The sequence below is a fragment of the Macrotis lagotis genome, chromosome 5 (genome assembly GCF_037893015.1).
Source record: "Macrotis lagotis isolate mMagLag1 chromosome 5, bilby.v1.9.chrom.fasta, whole genome shotgun sequence".
In the NCBI taxonomy this organism is placed as follows: Eukaryota; Metazoa; Chordata; class Mammalia; order Peramelemorphia; family Peramelidae; genus Macrotis; species Macrotis lagotis.
Window position 1 is genome coordinate 266926565 of NC_133662.1, and position 27109 is coordinate 266953673.

Here is a 27109-nt window from a genome sequence, read left to right on the forward strand (position 1 = left end):
TTTTTTGTTCCTAATACAAATCCAAAGCCCCACCTGCAAGATTAATAAACTTGTAGGAACCTAGACTAGAGATTAAAGGAATGTTGAACATTATTCAAACCAATTCCCTTATTGTACGGGATGAGGATACCCAGGCCCAGAATTAGTGACTTGCCTAAGGTTACATAGCTAATAAGGAAGTGGTCAGGTCAGAATATGAAGTTAGGTCCTTTACATTTTAAAACTAAATTTCCATTGCATCCCCCAGCTTCCCAAAGGTGATGTACGGTGGTCTTTCTTTAAACCACTGCTTCCCCTGCCTGTCCAAGCAGCCTACAAATTTCCTGCTATTCTTCCCATACAATGTACTTGGAGATTTATCTATGTCCCTGCTGACGGTGAGCTTCCTATTGAATCCTCCTTATCAAGAAGGCAAGTGTGGGCCCCCAGTGCCCACTCCATTACCAGACGCTTCCCCTAAGAGTACTTGTTTTAAATACCTGTGAGTTGACTGACTTTTGCAGCTCTGAGGGTTAGAGAACACTCAATCTCCTTAATTGGCCTCGGTGTAACGGCTAATTTAAATATGTGTAAGCAGAGGAAATCATCTCTAACAAAAGGATATTTGCTTGAAAGGCTTAGTTCCTTGTTTTTAATCATGGATTTTTAGATAAAGTAATAAGATGGATTTCAAGATGGTTTGTTTCAAAGGATGCTTTTACCTAATTTAATTTATATTTCACTTTTGTGGTAAGGTCAATACTCTCTTAGGAACAAAAATCATGAGATGCTTTTATCAGTTTTATCTTAGGGATATAGTATTTAGAGCTGGAAGGGAGCCCTCCTTCTGCAACATCCCCCTCCCCACCACAGTCACCCCCACCAAAACTCCCAAAAGGCTGCCTGCTCCAATGTCCTCATTTTAGTGTAAGGAAATCAAGTCAGGTGAAGCAGATCCAAGGAAGAGAGACAGTCTAGGAGCCTCAGTTAGAGGCCCCTCCATGACAAAGCGCATTGTCCAAGACGTTAGGACTAGTGAACAGCAACCTTTTAAGTGTCTAGGAGAGGAAGACGTCACAAGGTCATGGCAGTAAGTCCAAGAGCCAGGAAGGAGAGGCCAGGCCCTCTGCCCTCCAGGACCCTGGTCTCTTGGACTCACTTCTACAAGAATGGAACACTGCATCTCTCTCCCAGTAAGAAAGTCTGGCATTGCTCTCCCAAATGTGGTATACAGCCACACTGTTGCCATGCATGTCATCTAGAATGGTCCCAGCAGAAAGAGAGCCGGGGTCGGGGTGGGGGGCACCAGCACTAAGAGATGAGCCTTTGAACCATTTCGGGGAAAAATCCCTACCATCATGGCCACCACCAACACTCCCTAGCTTCTTCAATCCATCTGCCTGTCCAGGCGATCCCATTCCAGATAATGAGTGGGCCCTTCTCACCACAGATTCAAGACACAGCCTGGAAAAGAACTAGATGGATACTGGTGCATGTATCTGATCCTTTCAGGGCTCCACCTATGAACTATCAGGGGAGATGATAACCATAATTGATTCATTTCCTCTCTGCACTGTGCTCAAGGCCCGGAGACTCGAGGTGAATGGCAGAAAGCCTTCAAGGGTCTCTTTGGAGAGGATGACAGCCACTTGCCATCCACTAAATGGGCTTTTCTCCTAGGAGAAGGAAGAACTACTGGTGCCGGGGAGCCGCTGGAGCCCGGAATGGGCCACCTGAGGGGTTGATGGTTCTCTTTGTCAAAGTTGGGGCCTTTCCATCGCCTCCTTTCTATAGCACCCTTTAGACTCCACTCACAGATTCTGTGTCTTCCTCTCTCTGGGTTTTGAAATATTTTCCTTTAAGGCTTTTGCCAGGCACTGTTCTGTCAGCCAGGTCTGGAGTAAATAGAAATAAGGATGATGTTTACCCAAAGCAAATGGGCTTCTGTAGCAGCTGGTAGGTCTACGGGGAAGACTGGATGCTGAAGTCTTTTAATTAGTACAAATTAGGCTAAAATGACTCTAAACCCCTCTCTGATAGATTATCTACAACAGTGGGAATTCCTTTAAATACCGGTGAGCAGTCTACGGCTAGAACGCCACAGGCAACGCGAGCCTCGGCAACCCAGGATTCCCTCCACGCTGCATTATTCATGGAGTCATAGGAATGTCAGACGCTTTACACGCGCATCATGATTCCCTGTGAAGAAGCCACGGGGTTCTCCTGGGGTGGGGGGATTAGGAAGGGAGTGGAAGCTCAGAGGTTCTAGGCACCAAGGATCCATAAAGAGGAAGCCTCTCAGACATCTCAGGAGTGTACCACGTCAGCGGGAAGCAGATACACAATGAAGTGCACGAAGAATACGCCCCTCGATTTTTCTTGGATGAAAAGAAGGAAGATCACAGAATCCTACATTTAGGGTGGATAGGAGCCAAGATGGAGGACCCTCAATGTACAGATGAGGAAACAGAGGCCTGGAGAGGTTAAGAGATTTGCTCCCATGACTGTGAATCCGGCGCTCTTCCCACTCTACCACGAGGCAGCCGGGAGTCTGGTTGTGGCTTGGATCCTTGGCAGGATTCTCATTTAGGTTCTCCCGGTGTGGGTCAGACTTAGGACCAGAGAGTGGGGGTGCTGGGAGGGAACCCTCTTGGGGTGCTGGGGAGGCTGCTAGGTGTTCTGTAAGGAAAGAGTCCTCTCTTACCGCTGCTGATGCCCGAGTTGGCAATGACTGTGGCTTCACTCCACTGGTCGGCGCTGGAGACGGAGTAGGAGCGTTGGTGCATCCCATCGGGGCGTGTGTTGAAGGACACTAAGCTGATGCCACTGGCCATCTGAGACACAGATGCACTAGCAGTAACATTCCCTAGAAACAAATAAGGGAGGTGAACAACACTGCATAGGAAAGGCCTGCAGAACATCACAGAGATTTCCAGGTACCAGTCACCACCAGTAGCCATGGGGGGCTGGGGCCACCACCCTTAACCCTCCAGGGAAAATGGGACGAAGTAGGCTCACAGGAAACAAAGCAAGCTTCGGAATGACCGAAAAATTGAGATCAACCTAATCCCAAGGAAGACTGATGCCTGCCCATCTCTCAAGAGGAAGAAGCTGCCTAACAGCTGTGATTGGCTCCTGACGGAGGCAGGAAGCAGGGATCAAAGTTCCTCTCTTTTCAAACCATGTGGGTGCTCCATTTAGCTCCCAAGGATGCTGATGTCAACTCAACCAGAGGAATGAAAACCCAACTGCAAATGGCACTATTCAGCAGGACCCTAAACCAGTAATTCTGATACCTGAGCAAAAGACAGCAAACTAGCCAAAGGCAACTAGATTAAAGAACTGTCCAAAAACATCGTAGCCCATGACCTTGAGGGGTGGATGTAGATTGCCCCTGAGAATGTGCCCCACGGAAGCCCCAGGGGATCAACAAGAAAGAACCTGGTGGCTTCCTTTGCTCGCCATCTTTGCGAAGTTCAACTATTTCTACCTGCTGAATGTAGACAGCACCTGCTACCAATATGATAACCTGAAGTGAAGCTCCAGTTGCGTCCCTCAAGCTATTGGCCTCTTGGAGGGTCAAGCACCCAAAGAAACATGGAGTATGCTGTTGGACTCATCTGATGTAATGACAAGTTTTGTTGAACCTTCTTCTCTCTCCCCCACTACACCCCTCTTAAAAACCATTCTTCCTTGTAAGAACAGATGGTTCTGGATAGGGGAGTGAGAGGTGAGAAATTGGGAAATAATGTGTAAGAAAGGTATTGATAAACATTTTACAAGGTATGACCAAAAACAAAATGGAACTCCTTTGGTAAAGGCACATTGAAATGCTTTAGCCTCTTTATTGAATGCAGACTACATTTTTATAACCAAATGTTGCTTTAAGAAGGGGTTTTTGATAACAATAATCCTCAATTATATCCTCATAGCACAGATGCCAAACACAGAAGTGGTTTTAGTTGCTTAATTAATTCCTGATCTGAACATACACACAATATAACCATTAATATAAATAAAATTCAAAAGAAACATAATTTATGGGTAATTCCATGACAACGATTTGTGATTATGATGCTGTCCTCTCTATTTTTAGCTATATAAAAAAATCACTAATTTCAAAATATAAACACAGTGCTCTTTGGAGGAGAGAGAATGTTAAATACCACAGGGTAAATTCTCCTTTTGTCCACACACTACAAAAAAGTAGAGAAATTAAAAAACAAAATCACCAAGAAATATCAGACAGACTGCAGACCTGGGACACAGACTTGAGACCAATGATACACAGAGAACAAAACAATCAGAAAATGACACAAAATAGGCTCAATGATGGAGAGAGAGCTAGGGGAATGCCTCCCTAATAGAGGTCATCAAAATAACATTGACAATCATTTTCCCAAAAAACTATCAACAGCTACATGAAACACTAAAGAAAAGTACAAAAGAAAACAACTGAGGTTTCATTTCACATTCATTCAGCAGACAAAGCTAATAAAAGGTAGCATCAGTCAAAGCTGGAGGGTCTGTGGGAAGACAGTCACATTAGTCAAGTTGGGCTTTGGAAGAACCATTCCCCAAAACAGCTTGGAATGATGAAGTCAGGGGCAATAAGGAAACCCAGGGGGGTTTCACTTCCAGAAAAATTTATCAGTGAAAGTTAAGCAGAGGGAATGGTCCCCTAGCCACTCACATCCTTATAGAAGCCCTTGTGGTAGCAGCAGCACATGACAGGAAACAAAGTGGACTCAGAGCAGGACACAATGGCCAAACAAGTTGGGAAATTACTGGCTATGTTGCCCCATAAGAAACAGCTATGTCAATTTGGAGAAATATGGCTCAAGACTTGGACACATCAATTAAGTATAGGAAAAGAGAACCAAGATAACAGTACACATGACTGAAATAGTGTCTGTGAAAACAAAAAGGAATTACAATTCAAATAAAAATGGAAGGAATTGTGGTTCCAGAAAAACCATGATAACCCTTTCTTCCCTCATGAGTCTTCATGAGGCTTTGGTTGACTTGGGTTTTTTTTTTTTTAGGTTTTTGCAAGGTAAATGCGGTTAAGTGGCTTGCCCAAGGCCACACAGCTAGGCAATTATTAAGTGTCTGAGGCTGGATTTGAACTCAGGTACTCCTGACTCCAGGGTCAGTGCTCTATCCACTGTGCCACCTAGCTGCCCCTGACTTGTTTTCCTTAAAATAGAATGTGTTCACTGGGGATGAATTTGGAGACTTCATTGGGAGGTGACCAAGATGGCTATAAAGTTATCGACCAAACATTTAAAAGGAGTTCTAGGAGAGATACGAAGTTTCCATAGGACACAGTGCTTATCTTCATGGAAATTCAGTATCCTAGGAGAGCTGACACATGGATATAAAACTCAATAAAAATATAAAAGTACAGTTATTAAGCATATTAGAGAAAGGAATTAGTAGTTTAGAATAACTGAGGAACCTTCCACATTCAAATATGACTTCAATACCAAATGATGATCCATCTTTCTTCATGCTGAGGTCCATTGTCATCATCTGTATTGTCCTCTATTCTCCTTTGTTTTCCTATCTGGGATCATTTAATATTTAGGTTCTTCTACAGGACCAATCTGAGTCCTGGGAAAAGACAACATACCCCAGGGGAGGATGGGTCTTGACATTGAGACTGACTCACTGTGATTCCCAATCTGGTCACAGGCTATGGATACATAGCTTCTCGTATGAGGCCCCAAGAACATAAATAAAAAGCCAGGTGGATGTAGTAGACAAACTTTAGCCCTGGGGTCAGAAAGGCCTCTGACCCTCACTTCCTGTGGGCCTGTGGGCAAATCACTGAAGTGGATTGCCCCAAACCAAACAATTCAACAAATGATGCCTGACTTTTCTGCCAGCTTTAATAGCCTCAGACGTCCTCCTCCACACTGAGTTCTTTCTAAATTGTAACTTTCCTGATAACACCCTTGTAGGGCGGTGATAGTCACCATTATCCTTTCCTTCCTTTACTATTTCCCTACTATTCTTCCAAAGACAGGAGGCTTGGAGAGTTGTCTCTCCAGCCCTGATTCATACATCACACTTTCTCCAACTCCTTCACTTCCAATTTCTGAGCATTTGTTTTAAAATCCAAGTTGGTGGATGATTTTTCTGTACCTCTGCTAATCTCTTTGGACAGTTAACCTTTATCTGAAGAATCTGTAACTGTATTCTCAGAACCCCAAACCTGACAGCATCTCAGATCCCTTGAATTACTTCTTCTGTCAAAAGTCAAGGCCCTAGGAGTCTACCTATGCTGTTTCTGAAGTCTTTGAAATCCTCAATCTCCCAATCTAGGAAGCATGGTGGACAAGGCCTGATGGTATCATAGTCTTAAGATCAACTAATAATTTCCTCCAGAGATTTTGGTCCAGAGCAGCAGTTGCCTGGTCACAGTTAATGACTGATCATGAAAGCAAATCAAGAATCTCCCAGCTACTTTGCTTGCAGCAGGGAGACCCAACAAGTATCTAGATAAGGAAAATTATCCATCACAACTCTACCAAGGTCTCCATCTAGTCAAGGTTTGTGCTCTGTTTCCCAAACTCATTCTTATCTATTTTCTAGTGAGGGGTCAATAATATATTCCTGCCACCATATCACTTGTTTCTTTTGTGGCCTTTAAGACAGAGGCCTAGACTTAGAGATAAGAAACATAGAATCCCACCCCACCTCTGTCATTTACTAGTTGGATTATAAGTTTATTGTGGCCTCAGTTTCTACCCATCATACCTGTGTGTTGTTTCTGAGTCATTTCAGTTGTATTCAACTCTCCATGATGCTGTTTGGGGTTTTCTTGGCAAAAATACTGGAGTGCTTTACCATTTCTTTCTCCAGCTCATTTGACAGATGAACTGAGGCTTCCCTTGGTTAAGTGACTTGATCAGAGTTACACAATCAGCACGTGTCTGAGGTTGGATTTGAACTCGTCTTCCTGTCTCCAGGCTAGGCACACTATCCATTGCAGTGCCACCTGGCTGCCCTTTAATTGAGGTAAACTTTGGCCATTCCAAATTCTCATCATGAATCTCTCTCACCAAGAACTCATGGGGCTCACTTTTTTCTGGACAGCTCTTCCTGCCCCAGACCTGCCACTTACTCTTGGAGGTTAGTTCCCTGAGCAGTCCTGGGAAGCTTCTCTGCTAGTGGTGCATGAGGACCTGATGAATTCTCTGACAGGCTAGTGCTACTGTTGATGGGAGATCTTACAGTGTCTTCCATGTCCCCACAGTTGGCAATCCTCCCTCCCTTCCGTCTGACTCACCATCTTGGTGAGTTCTTCTCTATTCTGTCTGACCTTCACCTTCCAATCTGAGACCTTCCCTCTTTCCTCAAGTCTTCCTCTCTGCATGCAGCTGCCAAACCCATGTCTCCACATCTCCAATCTGAATGCATACCTCTCAGAACTCAATAAACCTCAGTTACTCTCAATCATCTGTAGCATCCAAATATCAACTGCTCTGGTGGACACTGGCAGCCCCTAACAAATGATGGCTCCCCTCTAAGTATCTACTCTTACTTCACCTTCCTTCTTCCATGCCCCCAGGTCCAACCAGATCGACCCTCTGTCACTCAGAAAAGGGACTCTAACCTTCATCCCCCAGCCTGGATTGCACTTTACTTCTAACCTTCAGAATTCCTGTTTCTATGCTTCTACTCCCAGATCACCTTGCAGCGATCTTGGACATCTTCCACAGATCTGGGGAGCCATGTGTCCAAGGCTTGCCTGGCTAGATGCTAGTTTCTGCTAGTAGAAGGGCTTTGGTCTTTGTAGCCCAATACCCTGCCCAGTGCTTGGCACTGTCAGTGTCTCTCCCAAGTCCTTGTTGGCTGATTGGTGAAACACCTGCATGGTTGGCACTGGTTTGTTTCTTGGTTCTGACAAAAATGTAAACAGGGTATAATCTCTGTTGGCCATGACAATGGACAGGACCTTGTCTCCATGGCATCAGATCCCTCTGGCTGTGCCAGTTATTCCTCCTGGGAGATGTAGTTCTTTTTTAATGTATGGAAACCATTTGATCCTCCTTTAATACCTCACCCTTCTCTTATCTCCAGTTAATTCTGCCTCTGACTTGTTAGCATGTTGCCCAGAGGCATCTACAAGCTAGTTCTGGATTCAAGAAGATCAGAGTTCAAATCTGATCCCAGATACTTACAGGTTATGGGGCCTTGGGCAAGTCCCTCCACCTGTTTGCCTGTTTCCTCAACTGTAAAATGTAGATAATAATAGTACTTAGTGCTTAGTAGAGAGCCAGGTTCACATTAGGTGATTAATCAGTGCTGGTAACCTTCTCACTTACCCCTTAGATTATGACTTTCTTCAGAGCAAAGACTATCCTGCGTCAATCTATTATCTTGGTTTCCCACAATCTCTAGAACATAGTAGGTGCTCAATAAAAGCTTGCTGACTTGCCTCCATACAAGAAGGTCTTGCTTCCATCCACTTCCTTGATTTCTTCCTCACATCATGGAGGAGACTAGACACCACCTGCTCCTATTGTCCTCTCCCTATCATTTCTATCTTTTTTTCCCAAACTGGGTAAACAATGTTGCTCAGTGAACTCAATTATAAGATATGATTGGAAAAAGTACAGGCTCCTGGGAAAAGGAATGGAATGAATGGAATTCAATCCAGTCAGTTTGTCAGAATAGACTGTGTCTATACTGTGTCTACACTAGAGCTCTGAAAAGCCCTGACTCATAAGAGTTACACCCAGATTTTTCCAATAGATTAGCTGAAAAGTAGCAGTAACAGTCAGTTTATACTCAAGAAATGTTTATTAAGTACCTGCTAGGTAGTGAGGATAATAAAAACCGGATAGGTACAAATTCCAAGGGATAGAGTTCTGAATCTGGAATCAGAAGGATCGGAGTTCAAACCTGGTCTCAGGCACTTCCTAACTGGGTGATCCTGGGCGAGTCACTTATCTCCTGTTTGCCTTGGTTTTTTCCTCTATAAAATGGGGAGAAATTTCCTGAAAGATGGCATTGAAGATCAAATGAGATAAAACTTTTAAGTGCACAATTCTATATATGGGGGTTACATATTCACTATTGTTATGGAGGCAGTGATACCTGAGTGGGCTTTGAAAGAAGCCAGGGACACTCTGGAGAAGATGTAAAGAGGGAGAATATTCTCAGGATATTATTATCAGATGATTTTGCTGCTCTGATTTAGATTGATATTGACTCATTACAAAAATATGAATTCCCAGTTTTACATGCAATCTTTGGACATTTTTCTTTGTATATGGGAATGCTCTTTTGGTTGATGTTTATTAAATTCATAAGAAAAAAATAAAATTTAACTTAAAAAGATTCATGAAGGAGTTTATTTTTTTTTTAATATTTCTACCCTACAAATATAGTAATTAATCTCCCAAGCAGGTACTCTCTTTTAGAGAAATGAAAAAGCAAATTTCAAGTTTGATGGCTAACCACTGGTATAAAATCTTAGGGAAGACACTGCTGATTCATCTCCTGAAAATGAACAGAGCTCTGGGTAGCATCTCACCAAATTTACCAAGGCCAGGCCTAATAAGAACAATGGCTGCAACTCTTTTGGGTGATTTTATTTTATTTTTTATTTTTTTAGGTTTTTGCAAGGCAATGGGGCTAAGTGACTTGCCCAAGGCCACACAAACTAGATAATGGGATTTCTAGATAGTACAATCATCTATCCCTTCTAAAACATCTCCATGGATATATGTACTTTCCTAAAACCTAGAAGAAGATCTGCAGGTCAGAGTGTTCCCTGGCCTCAAGTTCCCTTGCATGTCTTCAGTGGTGATCTTTTATCAATGATGATTCATTCATTTATTTATTTATGTATTTATTTTTATTTATTTATGTTTATTTATTTCTGGTTTTTGCAAGGCAATGGGGTTAAGTGCCTTGCCCAAGGCCACATAACTAGGTAATTATTAAGTGTCTGAGGCCAAATTTGAACTCAGGTACTCCTGACTCCAGAGTTGCTGCTCTATCCACTGCACCACCTAGCCGCCCCTGATGATCCATTCTTTTTTTTTTTTTTTTTTTTTAGGTTTTTGCAAGGCAAATGGGCTTAAGTGGCTTGCCCAAGGCCACACAGCTAGGCAATTATTAAGTGTCTGAGACCGGATTTGAACCCAGGTCCTCCTGACTCCAGGGCCGGTGCTTTATCCACTGCGCCACCTAGCCGCCCCTGATGATCCATTCTTAATGGCAGTTGAGAATTCTCCGTACATCTTCGAGTCCCAAATAAATTCAAATTATTCTTATTGTTCTTCTTACTACAAATGGTTGTGTGGTAGATGTGGGGGGAGTTTTTAGGATCTATCACTTCCTAACTTGGGTCAAAGTTGAACAAGATGAAGAATGCTGAGCACAGAATTTATCCAGATTTTAGCAAAGTTTCTGATAAAATATTCAATGAGCAATAATCACTCCTTAAATAACCCTCATAGGCTATGATACCATCATTCTTCACAGAAAGTATGGATATGGATTAGAACTTCAAATAACCAGTCAGATTCAGAACTGCTTGGCTGGTAGCATAGCTGAAGGCTCCCAAGGGAGTTAGTTCCCAGGGTCTCAGGGGGGGGCCCTGTGCTATTGTATAATTGTGTGGATATCAGGCTTATTTAATCTGCATGTGACACAGAATGGGCGGGGGGGGATACTCAGAGTGACAGAGTGAGGTTCCAAAAGGACCTTTACAGGACAGGGCAATGAGGTGACTTGAAGATGAAATTAGACATGGAAAATCAGTTAGGGGCACCACAGTGCACAAAGTTCTAGAGTCACAGAGACTCATCTTGCTTAGTTCAAATCTGGCCACAGACACTTCCTAGCTGTGTGACCCTAGCTAAGTCACTTCACCCTGCTTGCCTTGGTTTCCTCATATAAAATGAGCTGGAGAAGGAAATGGTGAACCACTGAAGTATCTTTGCCAAGAAAAACCCCAAATGAGATCATGAAGAGTTGCACACAACTGACCAAAAAATAAAAATTTAGCTCCGTAAGTCTAATATGGAGAGACAGAAATGGCTCTTAGATCTGAGGGTCTTAGTGGATTCCAAGGAGTCACTAGTGAGATGGGGTGGCCAAGAAGACTAATGAGATCCTGGGAAGCAAGAATGGCTTCCCAGGGCCAGTGTGGTCCTCCACTCTCTGTCCTGGTCCACCTCCCCCCATTGTGCTCATTTCTGGACACCATGGTTCAAGAATGCCACTGTTATGGGGGAAGAGTGCCCAGAAGAGGGCAGTAAGAGTGGTGAAGGGTCTTGCAGTCATGCTATATAAGAAAAAGATAGCTGTGCTTGAGTATTGAAAAGCTCTCCTATGGAAGAGGAGGAATGAGGGATGAAGAATGAGGTTGGAAGTTAGGAAGAAATTCCTCCTGCTGAGAGCCACTCTGCAGTGCAGTGGTGCCTTCTTGGGAGATGCAGGGGTCTCTCTTCCACCATGGGATTTATTTACAGAGGATTCCTTCCATGGGTCATTGAAGTCATTTCCAACTCTCTGGGCAATGTTGTCCCCAAAGTCACACAGGTAGAGGGACCAAGGGATACCAGATTTAGAGCTTGATGGATGCTAAACAGTCTGACCAACTCATCGAAAGAAGGGAAATTAAGTGATGTGTGTTGCTTAAAGAAGAGAAACTGAGTGGTGCACACCACCCCCTTCAGTAGGATACAAGCTCTAGGAGGATAAGGAAAGTCTCACCTCTTTTTCCCAATCTGTTGTGGATTTGCACTGCCCAATGAGGTGCCTGGCATCCTCAATCAATGCTTGGAGCCCTGTGTTGGACTGCGCATGCTTGTCTCTGGCTCTGCTCATCTCTACCCTCACATCCTCACAAACACCGCCTCTCTGCTCTGCCTCCTTCTACGATGCTTCCGTTCCATCAGGAAGTCTCTGCCTGTATATGGGGGATGTCAGTTTGGGGACTGAAGCTAGTGGGCCGGTCAGGAAGTTTCCCTTTCTGGTCTCGAAGGATGATTGTTAATAGAGACAGCCGTGAACAGATCTGTGTCAAGGCCTTGCAAGCAAAGACTTCACCGCGTGCAGCATCTGTCTCTCCAGTTCTTCCCCTGCCAAACATCTCAGCATTAGGCAGAAATACATTGTCAACTACCTGGCCCGATTCGAGTTCAGAAAGCCAGTGTCTTCCCATACATCATCTCTGCATCAGCTGGCTGCTTAAGTTGATTAGCAGGGGGCAGGGAAATTACTATGCTAATCCTCCTGTTCACAGCACTTGGCCCTTGATATGGTTATGTGGAGATGCTCGCTGGAAGGCCTTGATTAGGCCAGGCTTCCATGTGGCAAAGGCTCCAAATTCTGGCCAAAGAATAATTTTCCCTTGCACCCCTGGCCCGAAAGTGCCCGAGCTGATTGGAAAAGGTAGTTACTTCTACCATATGCTAGTTTTCTTTCAACAATTTGCATTTCAAAGTGAAAACAACATTTCTATCTGAATGAATATCAGTGTGTTGCCCCAAATGAGCAAAAAAATAAATAAATAAAAATGCTGGCTTCCTATTGGGAAAAAAAATGTTTTCATCTGTTGAAAAAAAAAATATCAAAGTATCCTGCTTTCAAGCAACGGGCTTATTACATGAGAAGTGGCCTGCTCTGATGTTTATCTGGTTGGCTCTGAGGCAGTTTCATAAGCTGCAGTCACGACTTATGTTCACTGGTTGTTCACCTACTGCCCCATCCCGAAAGGGGCCAGCCATAACAATAAGGCCTCTTCTATTGAGGGATTCAAGTTGGCAAAATATGGGGCATTTTTTAGGGGGAAGGCGGTTATTATTTAAACAATGATGAAGAGAGACACCTAAACCTCATTTGATTTATTTCTTTGTTCTTCCAAAAGAGAGCAAGAAAAAGATATGTTATGAAGTATGGCAGAAGGGTGGAGGGCAGAGGTCTACAAACACAGTGAGTTCCAATTCCAGTGTTGGTGACCCTGGGTGCGCCACTACCCTCTCTGATTCTCAGGTTATGCCTACTGATCCCTTTTTAGAATATTTTTTAAAAATTCATAATGGAAGGAAATGCTAAATTTCAGTTTGAGGTTAATGAAAATAAAGTAATATATATTTTTTCTCATCTGAGTCCATGAATATCATGTTAAGACAATATACTGCATTTCTCTGGGGCTCAGTTCCTTCAACTCTAAAGTGAGGATAATAGGTTTGAACCATAAAGTCCCTATCCAGTTTTAAATCCATGATTTTCTTCCTTGTTTGGAAAACAACAGATTAGAGACAGCATGTTTTCTCTTCAGCAGACCCTCTTCTCCACCCCCCCCTTTAATAAATCAATATTTTATTCCTTAGGCTTATACTTCAAAGAAAATAACTATGATCCAGAGTGGTCACTTGATGGATCCAAGGTCACCAGACTTGTATCCTTATAAATGCAAAAACAATTACACGTGTCTGTGTTTAGGAGCTGGGGGGAAGGGGAGCCAATATCTTTTCAGTCAACGGCACTAAGCAGAAATACTAACAAGTGATGGTGAATGTCATCTAGACAAAGACTATCTATAGAAGCCAGTCTGTAAAGGTTATTTCTTATCTTAATTTGCATATACATTTCCAGAAAAGTTCTAAGTGCCACATTGGACTGTTCTTCTGAAGAGTCTTAAGAGTATGTGCATGAATGGGGGGTGCAATATGGGAGGGGGGAGACCAGTGCTACATGGAGTCATCCTTGGGCAGTGTAGGTTATTTTAATGGCCACATCAGTTCAAACTAAGCCTTCACCATCTGTTCCGCCCTCTAATTACAAATGCAAAAAGAATATAATTCACCACCATACCATAAAACAGTGAACTGCCCGTGATTTAAATGTGTGTGCATTACTCATTCATAGTGTTATGTATGTGGATGATTTGCCTCTCTCTCAATAGGAGCAATTTTACTCTGATATGGGCTTTTTCATGAAAAAAATATTATCATTATCATTATTATTATTATTGAGAGTAGGTCTCCCTCTCTCTTCCAGTTTGGAGACACAGGAACATTTACCAGCCCAGGCTCACTTCAAACAGCATGGGGGTCTTGACTTGCTCTATTTTTTAACAAGGACTAGTTTGTTCTTTATTAGAAAACTCATCACCCCCAGGATCCCAGGGAGCTCACCACCCCAGTGTCCAACTCAGTATGCACATTCAATTGGACCAGATGACAGTCTGACACCCTCAGGCTTCCAAGCAGAAGGGGCCATAGGGGTCACCAGTCCCCCTGGCAAGAGGGCTTTTGCCAAGGACATTTCTAGAAACCAGAGTTCCAGAGTGTTGGACCTCAGTGGAACACTCTGAGGTTTTGTCAATGAACAGAACTCAGATGGAAAGGGTTGGAATACACCACCATCAAAAAGTGCTGGGAAGCTTGAACCTCTCAGACCAAAGGCCATGCTTATTGGCACTACTCATATACAGAGTATACTTATGGAAAAAAGAAGAGGAAATCCATAATAGATACAGAAGGAGAAATATAATGAAACCAAGGAAGCCAGGAAGAGAGCTTCAAAAGTAATCATTGTTAGTGTGGTGATTGCAAAGATAATGTAAAAACAATGAGAGGCAGGATGCAGGAGTGAACAGACACTGCCCAAGGGATCAGGAAGTGCTGGGTTCCAGTCCTGCCTGAAGAATATACTAGAAGTGCCACCCTGGCTAAGTTATTTAACTGAGACCCCGAACAGTCGCCCAGCACAAATGAAGTCACAGGGCCAGGCAAAAGGAAATGACTAAATGTGTGTTTGAGTATATTTTGGTGTTACCTTCTGGCCTGGGGACTGCCCTCACTCCTTTACTATCCATAATTAAATGATCATGATTTATTCTGGGCTGTGGATATATATATATATATATATATGTGTGTGTGTGTGTGTGTGTGTGTGTGTGTGTGTGTGTGTGTGTGTGTGTGTATATATATATATACTTACAAAAAGTATGCTGTGTCCACACACACACACACACACACACACACCCCACTCCCCTCTCTTCTGTAAAGAATAGGATTAGATGAGACTATCTCTAATGTCCCTTCCTGGTCTCTGGGCCTGTTTCCTTCTCTGTAAAATAGGGGGCTTGGCCTAGATGACCTCTGAGCCTTTTGTCTTCCTTATCACAATGAATTTCTTTTTTTTTTTTTAAGGTTTTTTTTTGCTAGGCAATGGGGTTAAGTGGCTTGCCCAAGGCCACACAGCTAGGTAATTAAGTGTCTGAGACTGGATTTGAACCCAGGTACTCCTGCCTCCAAGGCTAGTGCTTTATCCACTGCGCCACCTAGCCGCCCCACAATGAATTTCTTAATGTCACTTTTCCAGGACAGATGCTGATTATAATATTTAAAAGTAAAACAATACCACAGTAAATGAAGCACTCACCTTTATGATCTTTAAATGTGGATGAGTTTATTATGTCTATCTATCTGTATTTATATATGTACACACACATTTATATGTTTATTCTTTTTTTTAATAGGTATTTTTTTGCAAGGCAAATGGGGTGAAATGGCTTGCCCAAGGCCACACAGCTAGGTCATTATGGGGTGGGATTTGAACCCAGGTCCTCCTGCCTCCAGGGCCGGGGCTCTATCCACTGTGCTGCCTAGCCGCCCCTGTATGTTTATTCTCTATTTATTCTAAGGGTATGTTTTTGTGTACGTGCTCTATGTCTGTGTAGCAATCACGGTGTCTGCCTATCTGCCCACAAAGAATCTTGTGTGTACTTGCTTGGATAAGACATGGCCAGGAGGTCTGCCCCTCTAGGACAGGACTTGGCAGGGCAGCCAGAGGACCAGGGGCTTCCCAAAGTATGCTAATTTATACGGTGCTGAAAGACACAGCAACCTATCTCCCATCTCCGCTCCAAGGGAAAAGGGTTCATGCACCTACCGTAAGAGTGAAATAAAAATGAGCTTAATTTCTTCAACGTTTTGTCAAAAAACAATTATGACAATTCTGCCTTGATTCTGACTCTGACTTCTCAAGGGGGATGAAAGATTCTGAAGCTTTTTTTAACCAACTATAATTCTCAAGTCCAATGAGCTTCTTCCCCACTTGCAACCAAGTTTCCAGTTCATGAAGTGGAAAAATAAATTGCCTAAACAAAGCCCAACCTGGAAGAATAAAAGGATGACCAAAACAGAAATGGAGTTGAGAGATGACTCTAATATTCTCCTACAAAAGGGTGCTGGCTCTGGAATCTGAGGCAAGTCTCTCAAGAAAATAAGGGGCAGAGACATGTCCTTTGGCACACTGGATTCGTCATATTTACCTATGTGCCTTCACTTCTGACCACTGCCTGAGCTCAGGGACTATGCCCTTTATTTTTAGAATCTTCAAGATATGGACAGTACAACTTCCCCAGGGTGTTGAAAGTAGCAAATACGTTTGGAAAGGGCGTCTCTAACTGCAGGCTAGCTTCATACACTAGAGAGAGGGCTGTGTCTGGGAGGCAGGGTTCAGATTCCTCTTATTGCCTAAGAAACGTATGTAGGATCAAGTCACTTAACTTTTATAGACCTCAGTTTCCTCATCTGTAAAACAAGTAGTTTGTTGGACTTGATATCTAGCATTGCGTTCAAACCAAAGTCTAGACCACTTCATATATCAATTATGGTTGTTGCTATTTATGGTTGCTGTTGTTTTATCTGAAAATTACTTAGCACAGGGGCTGGCACTTAGTAGGAGCTTCATAACTGCTCCTTCCCTTTCCCTTTAATTATCATTGCCATTACTTTCTTAGGCTCCGCCTTTTCACTCATTTAGACATAAGTATAAGTATAAGAACTGCAGATGCACCCAGGTCACAGACAAGTCAAAGCACTGGTCCAGAAGTTCACAGGCAGGGTGTGTTAGAGGCAGAATTGGAACCCAGATCTTCCCAATTTAAAAGCCAATTTCTCATTAATGTAAATGCATTTATTTTACTCAACCTGCTATTTTGTTGCTTTAGGAATCACCTCGTGAAGCCCCTCCCTTACCTAGGTAGAAGCACATAGGTAAGTAGGGCTAATGGCAGCCCCAGACAAAGTGCTGGAGCATGGCCATGGCTAGGTCTCAGGAGAAAAGAAAAGCCTTAGGGGAGAGAGAGAGAGAGAGAGAGAGAGAGAGAGAGAAGTGTCACAGCATCAAGAAAGGACTAGGGTGTAATCATGGTGCTTCAGGCAGACAAGAAGGAAATGAGGAGGAGGAAGAAGAGAAGAATGATGAGTCAGTTGCTGACTGACCTGAAATGGGAATGATGCCCTCACCCTTTGCTGAGCCCCAACTGCCTTAACCAACTTTCCATCATTAAGCCTATGCTGCCTCAAGTCTTCCGGGGTGAGGTTCACCCTGCTCATTTCCAGGGTTTGATTGGTTACAAAGAATTTTCCTCAAATTTATTCCTTGAGGGAAGCAAGTACTATCAACACCATTGTACAGACAGAAACTTTGAGGGTTGAGGAAAGGGGTCGATGAAGGATGCAGAGTGAGCAATGGGGGGGGGGGGGCTGCAAATCTAGGTTTTCACGCCTCCTGCAACAAGAGCCTCTGGCATCCTCTTGAAGGGCAGCACCAGCTGGCCAAAGATGAGCAGCCTGGTCTGTATTGAACCAGAACTCTCTAGGTCAAGTCTAGGGAGTGGGCCTGAACAACACCCAAGGAGTTAGCTCGTTAACATATACTCTGGCTCTCTCTCCATCAACAAATGGCCTTTATGGAACATGCCACATAAGTAGACTGGCTAGTTCCAGGGGAGGACAAAAAGGAGGCAGAACATGGTCCAGGGCTAAGAAGATAATACAGAGGAAACTCAGAGGTCCACAGACAGGGAAGAAAAGAACCAAGACCTGACCTAGCACTTTTCTTCAGATGACCTAAAAGTATGATTTAAAGAATAAAAAGAAAAAGCTAAGAGTTAAGACAGATACTTTCTCAAGTTCTAGTTCATTCTTTTTCCTCCTCTACCTAGACTTGCCTATACAGCTTCAGTTGGAAACACTTTGTTCCTTATTTTCTCCTGAGATCTATTGGAGAACTTGATTGATCATTGGAATCTGCTCCAAGAAAGAAAGGAGAGTGAACTTTACTCATCAGAAAAGTATGATTATTTTTAGCCCTTGAGCAGCTTTTTTCCAGTCATTTTTGGTGCCACATCCTCCTTCCCCCAAATGACTTTGACTATTGTGACCTGTCCATTATCATTCTAGTATCACTGTCCCCTGCACATAGTAGAAACTAAAATCTGAGGGCAAGAACTGTCTCATTTTTGTCTTTAAAAGCTCAGGGTCCACTACAGAGTAAAAATTGAATAAATCCTGTTGTGTAAAATGAATCTGCGACTCTCAAGTCCACTGGGCTTGTTGGGTGATTGAGATTCTTCAGGTTGAAGTTACATTTAGCAGCAAGAATGAGCCTTCATGGGAGAAGGAGTTCCCAACTCAGGAATTCTGAGATTCAATCATCTAAGAAAAGTCTAAAACAGGGGACTCAAGAAGATTATCTTCATCATGAATATGATCATTTTTAACATCTGTAATTTTCAAGATCTTTGGAACATGAGGATTCTTCAGTTTAAAAAGGTAACATAGGACTTTAATAATGAAACCAAGTTCCCAGACCATGAAGTGGAAGATTAAATTGTACAAACAAAGTCTGACCTGGGGGAATTAATGGGCGACCAAAGAGGAAATGGAGCCGAGAGAGGCGACTCTAACATTCTACCCGACAACATGGCTGCCGACAAATAGGAAAGGAAATGGGCATTGACGTGCAGAGACCCTTTCGTGTTACTGAGAAGCCCCCTCCCTCCAGTTATTAAAATGTTTTCTCAACCATTTGAAACTAAACAAAGAAAAAAAAAACTTTGTTTCTCCAAGACCACAATGGATCAAGTTTAGATGTTGCATGTTTTTTTTATGATTATTTTTTTTTGATAGCCATTCCCACTGTACAAGCGGCTTAGGGAGTGCGCGTCTGCAGAGCTCGCAGTTTTGATAAACAGCCTCTGCGGGCCACACAACGGGGATAATGTATCCTTAAGTACTGCCAATGAGCCGCCATTCTGCACAGCCAATTACTTCTGTGCGTCTGTCACTCAAAGGAAAAATGACTGGGCCCATTAGATCAAACCTTTGTCACTGTTCCTAATGCACTCTTAGGCCTCATTAATCTGAGGGAGCAGCAACAGAGCCGCCGGAGCCTCATTGCCTCCTCCACAACAGGGCCACGTGAAGCCTCTCATCTCTCCCCCAAGTGCACCGCGTTAATCAAGCTCTCCTTATTACCCCAGTCCCTGTCACGGAGGAGAGCGCTCTCTCTCTTAAATGCTCTCATTATGGCCCATCTTTAGAGCTGGCAGAGTGGAAAGAGAGAGAGAGAGAGAGAGAGAGAGAGAGAGAGAGAGAGAGAGAGAGAGAGAGAGAGAGAGAGAAAGAGAAAGAAAGCGGGGGGGGGGAAGAGAGAGAAACAGAGAGAGACAGAGGGATGAAGGGGAGAGAGGGAGAGAGAGAGGGAGACAGAGAAAAGGAAGGAGGGAGAGAGAGAAAAGGAAGGAGGGAGAGAGAGAAAAGGAAAGAGGGGGAGAGAGAGAAGAAGAAGAGAAACAAGTCCGATCCATTAATATTCATGAAAATAATTAGTATTCTAGGTCACTGAATATTCATGCTATTAGTTGGGTTTTTTATGGCTTTGCTGGCTGGCCCTGATTGCTGAAGTATGGAAGAAAACAGCATGGTTGGGACTTTAGATGTCAACGGCAGTTCAATACTCCAAACACATTTGAGATTTTTCGCACTACCCCTGTTCGGTAAATCAGTTTCCAGCCTCCTGATGGCTTTCATATTTTTAAACCGCTGGGGAACCAAAGCGGGGGGTCGGGAGGAGACTCTGTTTTGCAAAAGGGCCTCAGCATCCAGCCGGCTGGAATGAGAACATCCATAATGGTCCAAACTCTACAAGAGCACATTATCGGGACGAGACTCTCGATCTGTCATCTTGGAACAGAAAATGGAACCAAGGGCCATGGTGAACACAAGAATAAAAGTCACAGTCAGAGTGACATCGGGGCTGCCTGCCGGAGGAGCAAATGACATCCAGAGCGAGAGTGCTTGGATTCAGGGAAGTTCAGAAGACCATTTCCAATGTTTGTCTTGTTAATTATCATTCCAGCTCAGCCACAGTGTTTGCTAAGAGCTCCTGCTTATTGATCCCGGGCAATCTATTGAGCACGTTAATTAGCTATACAGACTAATTTAAGAAACAAAAAAGGATTTTTAAAAAATGGATCAGGAAACCTGACTTTTCCCCTGCTGTCTGCTTCCAGTAGTGGAATTATAAAAGAGAGGTTCTTGTACCTTTCTGAGATATTCTGAGGACAAGCTGCCACAGAGAGTAATAGAGGTGGAAGAATGTCAAGGATACCTGACTCTTCATTAGGGAGTTGTATAGTCTCACTCCATCTTATCCCCAAACTTTCCCTCTCTAGATAAGGTTTTTGCTTTGGGAATATACAACTCCTGCACAGAACAATATGGCTTCACTAAAAACTTTCTAGAAATAAGCCAATGAATTAAAACTGGTAAGGTCTTCACCATCTGGTTTCTACCAGCCACATCAACTTTAGGGGAGTCAACATTGACACATCCCACCAAGAAATCAAACGTGATCTGAGATTATATTACAGAGGTATGGCACCTGAGACCAGGGAGGCAACTGTTCCATCATCTCTGCTCTGGTCCTCTATCAAGAATGCTGTGTTCTTTTCTGATCAAAATATCATAAAAAAAAGATAAAGAGTGTCTGGAAAAAGCCAACCAGGATGGGGAAGGTCCTTGAGATCACACGTATGAAGACTGGTTGAAAGAATTAGGGGTGTTTAGCTTGAGGAAGAGAAGACTTGAGGTGGAGATGGATTCTATAGTTATTTTTGGGTAATCACTATATTAATAATAGCTGATGATTTAAATTTTTCAAAGGGGTTTATATACATTCATTTCTTCTTCAAGCATTTGAAAGGCTGAGCTGTACAAGAGGCAATAACCTTCTGTTGGCCCAGAAGAAAGAACCAGGAGCAATGAGGGAAAGGTAACAAAGAGATGCCCCTGCTGGTATGGGCTGCCACCTAAGAAAAGTATGGAGGCCACTTGATGAGATTGGTATGGCCGGAATTCTTTTTCAGAAAGGGTAGGTCCTTGAGGTCACTCCCAGTTCTGAGCTAATTCTGCGATTTGGTGAGCAGACCCCTCCTTGGCCCACTATGGCTGCATTTTCTTGCAAAACTGCTCAGGATTCAGTTAGAACTATGTATATGCTCATATTTTATGTTGTTATTTTATTGTGATCAACTCTCTTGTGACCTCATTTGGGGTTTTTCTTGGCAGAGATGAGCAATTTTCCATTTCCTTCTCCAGTTCATTTGACAAATGAGGAAACTGGAGGCAAATAGGGTGAAGTGACTGACTGAAGACCACACAGCTGGTCTGAGGCCAGATTTGAACTCAGGAAGATGTCTTTCCGACTATAGGCCTGGCGCTCTAACCACTGTCCTATTTATCTGTCCCTTGTTTTTTATACTGTTGCAATACATAAGAGATGATATTTCTGTAAGGTTTGCCAAAAACACTTTGCAAATATTATCTTCTCTGATGCTCACAACAGCAGCGAGACGTTAGTGCTATTATTATCCAAGTCGCTGTCAGATGAAAGGGATATGTCTAGGGTCACCCAGATGCTGGGTGTCCACAGCTTGACTTGAGGTCTAGAGTTTCTGACTCAAGGTCTAGTGCTCAGACATTTCTTCTCACCGCCTGAAGTGTAAGCTCCCTGAAGACAGGACCAATTTTATTTTTGTGTTTATGGCATTAGAAGTAGGCACCATCTCTGACACAGAAGGTGTTTAATAAATGCTGACTTTTTTTGAACAACTGATTATTTACACTCTCATCCAGCTTTACCCATCCTTCAAGGCCCCACCCCAATCCTACTTTCTTCATTCATCCAACCTGTAAAGCAGGTTGATGGCTGCTTAGAAAGCTCACAGGCCCGGAGAGGCCTCCCTCGGCAGGAGCCGAGTTTTTGTTCTCCAGTTATGTTGGGGAGAGGCCAGCTTAAGCCAGAAATCAGGAGGAGCCCCTCCCCACATTTAGAGCTGACCCTGGAGCAGGATGAGTCCCCCAGAGTTTACAAAGGACTCTTTGGCATCTCAGGTAAGCATTACAACAATTCTGTTTTACATCTCAGAAACTGAGGTTCAGAAATGCAATGACTTGACCCAAGTCACTGGACCACTATCCAGGTCTTTCCTCTCTTGAGTTCAACGCTTTCTATTCAGCTCAGAGCATGGCATTTGGTATGCAGAAAGTGCTTAGTAAATGCTCGCTGACTGCTTGACTGGAGTCGTCAGAGAATTAGGAAATGGGAAGGGCTCTGATGGTAGGTTTTGATGTCTTCTCTGAAGAATGACTGTGTGATAAAATGGGAAGGGGCCACAGGACTGGTGGTAGAACTAGGGGGGTTGCTACCTTCCATTCAGTCAACCAGTAGGAACTAAAAGTCCAATTACAATTTCCATCAAGGTCTAGATAACAAGAGTCACCTTATGATAAAGCTGACAAGAATGGGTTGCAATCTGCACCCCTGGAGAAAGTACCCATATTGAAGAAGAGTATTGGAAAACAATGATAATATTTCTTGTCAATGCTAAAAAGGGTGGCAAAACAGAGGCTGACTCTTTGGAGATACATTCATGCAAAAACATTTATTAAGGAGCTGTGACTGTGAGGACACAGAGGAACCATAAAACATTTACCGTTATTAATGTAAAAGGGAGATAATAAAGGAACTTACCTCCAAGGATTGTTGTGAAACATTTGTCATGTGCTCTATCTTTGTTTTCCTTTAGTTGTTTTCATTGATCTGACTCTTTGTGATTCCGTTGGCAGAGACACTAGAGTGGTTTGCCAATTTGTTCTCCAGTTCATTTTACTGATGAGGAAACTTGGGGTCAACAAGGTTAAGTGATTTGGCTAGGGTCACGCAATCAGCAACTGTCTGGCGCCACATTTGAATCCAAGTCTTCCTGACTCTAGGTCAAGTACTCTATTCATGGCACCACCTAACTTCTCCAAGGTTTGCATGCATGTAAGGTCCATCCATACATGAATGAATTCACATATCATCTATCATACACATGTGTATGTATGTTTAGATTTATAGAACTACCACACATGCTTGTTTACACACACATAAAATCTCCCCACTGGCTTCTCCAATGGAATGCAACTTCTGGTGAATATGGATTTTCAAAAACTGCATTTCTACCCTAGTATGAAGCACAAAGTAGATGATTAATAAATGTTTATTAATTGGTTAATTAATGAATAGTTTTCTCAAAGGGAGATGATGATGATGCAGTGAGTAGCAAGTCTGAAGTTCCAGGACCTCAGAATGCCAACCTTCTAGGCTTCCACACTTCCCTATCCTGCTGGACACTAATCCAATTACACACAGCCTGGAAATCCAATTATATGCTGGGATAAGATTACATGATACACCCCCCCCCCCCCAATGGTGTGACCTAAGGCAAGAGACCGGAAAGGCCAGGAAAGGATTCAGAACAAACTAATCCAAGAGGATTAACTGAGCTGGGTCTCAGTTTCCTTGTTTGTAAAATGATGGGGTGGGGCTTTGAGATCCCTTCCTGCTTTGAACTTGTTTTTGAGATTTTTTTCTACACTGATAAAAGTCACAAACCAGACCTACAAACTCACAAAAGCAAGGAACCTTGACAAGGAATGAGCAGAGTGCGCTCTCTCACTCACTCACTCTCTCTCTCTCTCTCTCTCTCTCTCTCTCTCTCTCTCTAGGTTTTTTGCAAGGCAAATGGGGTTAAGTGACTTGCCCAAGGCCACACAGCTAAGTAATTATGAAGTGTCTGAGGCCAGATTTGAATTCAGATACTCCTGATTCCAAGGCTAGTGCTCTATTCACTGTGCCACCTAGCTACCCCCAGAGTGCTCTCTTGAGTATAACTCCCTACCTGAAAATCTCATGGATCCTCCAGGCTTTGTTGCCTCTGTTGGAAACTTGTCACACACACACACACACACACTCTTATTAAAACCAAAACAACTGTTACATAGTATTTTACTCCATTTACCAAAAAAGGAGAAGCCCTTTTTCCTGCTGATGAAGATTGCCAGAACTTTGGAGCGGGAAGGGATCACGCAGGCCCTTGTGACAAGCCCATATGTGTAAGGACCCCACAATAACTATTCTCTTTATCTGGTTGAGGGGAGGATGAAGGGAGGCAGGAATATACAAGTGACTGAGGGGAAGATTTTCCCCAAGATTTTAAGTTTTGCTTCACCTTGGACACATCAGAACCTCTTTCTTTTGTTTGTTTTTACTTTTGCAAGGCAATAGGATTAAGTAACTTGCCCAAGGCCACACAGCTAAGTAATTATCAAGTGTAGGAAGCCAGATTTGAATTCAGGTCCTCACTCCAGGGCTGGTGTTCTATCTATCACCTAGCTGCCCCACATCAGCACCTCTTACATCGAATGAAATAATAATGGTAAAGGACTTAGCACAATGGGATGATGCCCACAGTGACTACGGCCACCTGTCTTCTTGACTCTCACCACTGAGCTCTTCAGAGAACATTCTCTCCTCCATCACTTGTATATTCCTGCTGGCCAGTCTATCATCTGCCGTGTTGGAGGGGAATGAGCCAAAACAGAAAGGGATGGAGATGAGATCTAGAAAGTGAATCTGGCTCCATAAAAATGCCATCTTTATTTGAATTACATAAGAAATGCTGAAGACAAGGAATTCAGAGAAGCAGGGGAAGACTCTGGTGGATGAATACAGGGTGAAGAAAACTAGTAAGAAAAATAACTGATGCAGTGATGACAATGATATGAGCAGAAAGAACTGCTCATGGAAAGAAAGGGGGTTCAATGTAAAAATGAGGTCACTCAAAGGGCAATCAAATGATGAGCACATGTGAGGGACTTCCCAAGCCAGTTTGCCAGATAATGATGCAGCCAAATCCATCGTGGTGCTTTCCAGTCTTCTGCCTTAAGGCTGGATCTGTTCTCAAACCACCTCCATCTTCTCCCTTCCTGTTTCTCAGGAGATTTCAATGAGCCCACAACTCGGACATGCTCCATTATTGGATCCGTTGTCTTCTTTTAAAATGCCTCTTAAGTGTTGTTTTCTAATCCTGGTCCAAGTGCTGATGACCCGCCCCCCCCCCCCAACTCCTTTGTATATAAATACTTCACATGTATGTGCAATTCTTTTTATTTATCTTCATACTGTATATATTTAATATTTATTTGTTGAATCCCAGGATTAGCCCATAAGCTTCTTTCTTCATTCTTTATATCAGGATGTCCAGTATCTAGTAACATGGTAGGTACATAACAGATACTGGGTATTTTATTAGTTATTGATTAAGGGGAAGGGCTATGGGTGGGAAATTAATGCCTAACAGTAGAGCTGTGGTACCTGATTTTGCTGCAAAGTGGATAGAGCACCAACCCTGGAGTCAGGAAGACCTGAGTTCAAATCTGACCTCAGACACGTTAATAATTGTCTAGCTGTGTGACCTTGGGCAAGTCACTTAACTCTATTGCCTTAAATAAATTTTAAAAATAGAAAATGAATGTGATAGAAAACCAAAAGGTAACCAAGGACTTCCATGTTCCTCCACCCAGTGGCCATGATTCCAAGACAGGAAGGTTCTAAAGGTTCTTTTCAGTCAAGATACAGGATGACTAATCCTGCGGCAAGACTCATGGCCACTGGCTTCAAAGAGATTGTTTGGCTCTCAAAGAAAGTTGCAGATCTTCTCTGGGAGAAGGTCCAGGACCTTCTGTATTGTAAATGAATGAAAAGTGGGTTGTTTTATTTTTTATACCAGTTAACAGACTTTACTGCATGCACAGGTTACATAAAATCATGGTGGAGTGATGCTTGGAATCAAGAATATCTGTGTTAAAACCAGGGGTCTTGGGTACTAAGTTTCAGCAGAGTCCTTGGTCTTGGGGTTGGTCTAGTCCTTTGCTAAGCACATAGACAGTGGGCTCTTTCTGGCAGTTCCATCGTTCTGGCATTGGGGGGAGGAGACTTAAATCACCATAATGAAACAAAGCTGTGGAGAAGAGGGGAGCCAGGGACAGGAAAGCTGCAGGTTACAACAGGCTCCAGGAGTATCCCTTACCCAGTTCATCAATCACTCCTGTTGCCTCTTAAAAAGAGCCACAAGGCCACCTAGGGTCTTCTGGGCAGAATGGCAAAGTTTAATCTCCATTAGAGACACTGACAACTGTCTGGCCTGTCTTTATGAGGCTCCACTTGCATGCTGGACACTCCCCGCTCATAGCAGAGGTAACATCAGTCTTCAGTGCCCAAAATTATAAGAGACTTGACTTTTTAGAAAAAAATGAGGGCCTCCTGTTGGCTTTTTACTTTATCCAGACCTAACATTCCTATAGCAGTTTCAAGTTTCTAAGTTAATTTTATCTACTTTATCTCATCATACTCACAATCGATTCTATGAGATTAAGTGCCATGGGTATTATCGTTTATCTCTACCTTATAGATGAGAAAACTGAGACTCAGAAACAGGATTTTCACTTGTGGCTTTCTGACTCCCAGAGTACCAGTTTCTCTATATTAAAGAATTACAGAATTTGAAACTTGTAAGGGATCTCAGTAACCATCTAATCCAATCCACCAATAAAAGGAATCTAGAATATAATATAATATAATATAATATAATATAATATAATATAATATAATATAATAGACAAGTAGTGGTCCAGCCTCTGTTTGGAGACCACCAAGGTGGTCTCAAGGGAAGCCCAGAACCTCTGGAGGTTTACCAGTACATATGGCAAAGACTCTGATTTTGGGGAAGCTGTTTCTCTGACATCAGGCCTAATTCTGTCTCTTCCTGATCAGGTCTGTCTGTCTGTCTGTCTGTCTGTCTGTCTGTCTGTCTGTCTGTCTGTCTGTCTATCTATCTATCTATCTATCTATCTATCTATCTATCTATCTATCTATCCAAATACTGATATAATACTAGAGAAAAGGAGCC

General features: G+C 43.0%; 1 protein-coding gene across 9 annotated transcripts in view; it reads right to left on the reverse strand.

Moving 5' to 3' along the window:
• Nucleotides 1-27109, reverse strand: part of AGAP1 (ArfGAP with GTPase domain, ankyrin repeat and PH domain 1) — a 647020-nt gene that overhangs the window by 161848 nt on the left and 458063 nt on the right. For 6 of the 9 annotated variants that reach the window (XM_074189810.1, XM_074189806.1, XM_074189807.1 and 3 more), the window contains one exon: nucleotides 2684-2845. The exons of the other annotated variants lie outside the window; for them this stretch is intronic. In XM_074189810.1, coding sequence (XP_074045911.1) covers nucleotides 2684-2845 — 162 coding nt within the window. The remainder of the gene's footprint in view (nucleotides 1-2683; nucleotides 2846-27109) is intronic. 9 annotated transcript variants of the gene reach the window in all.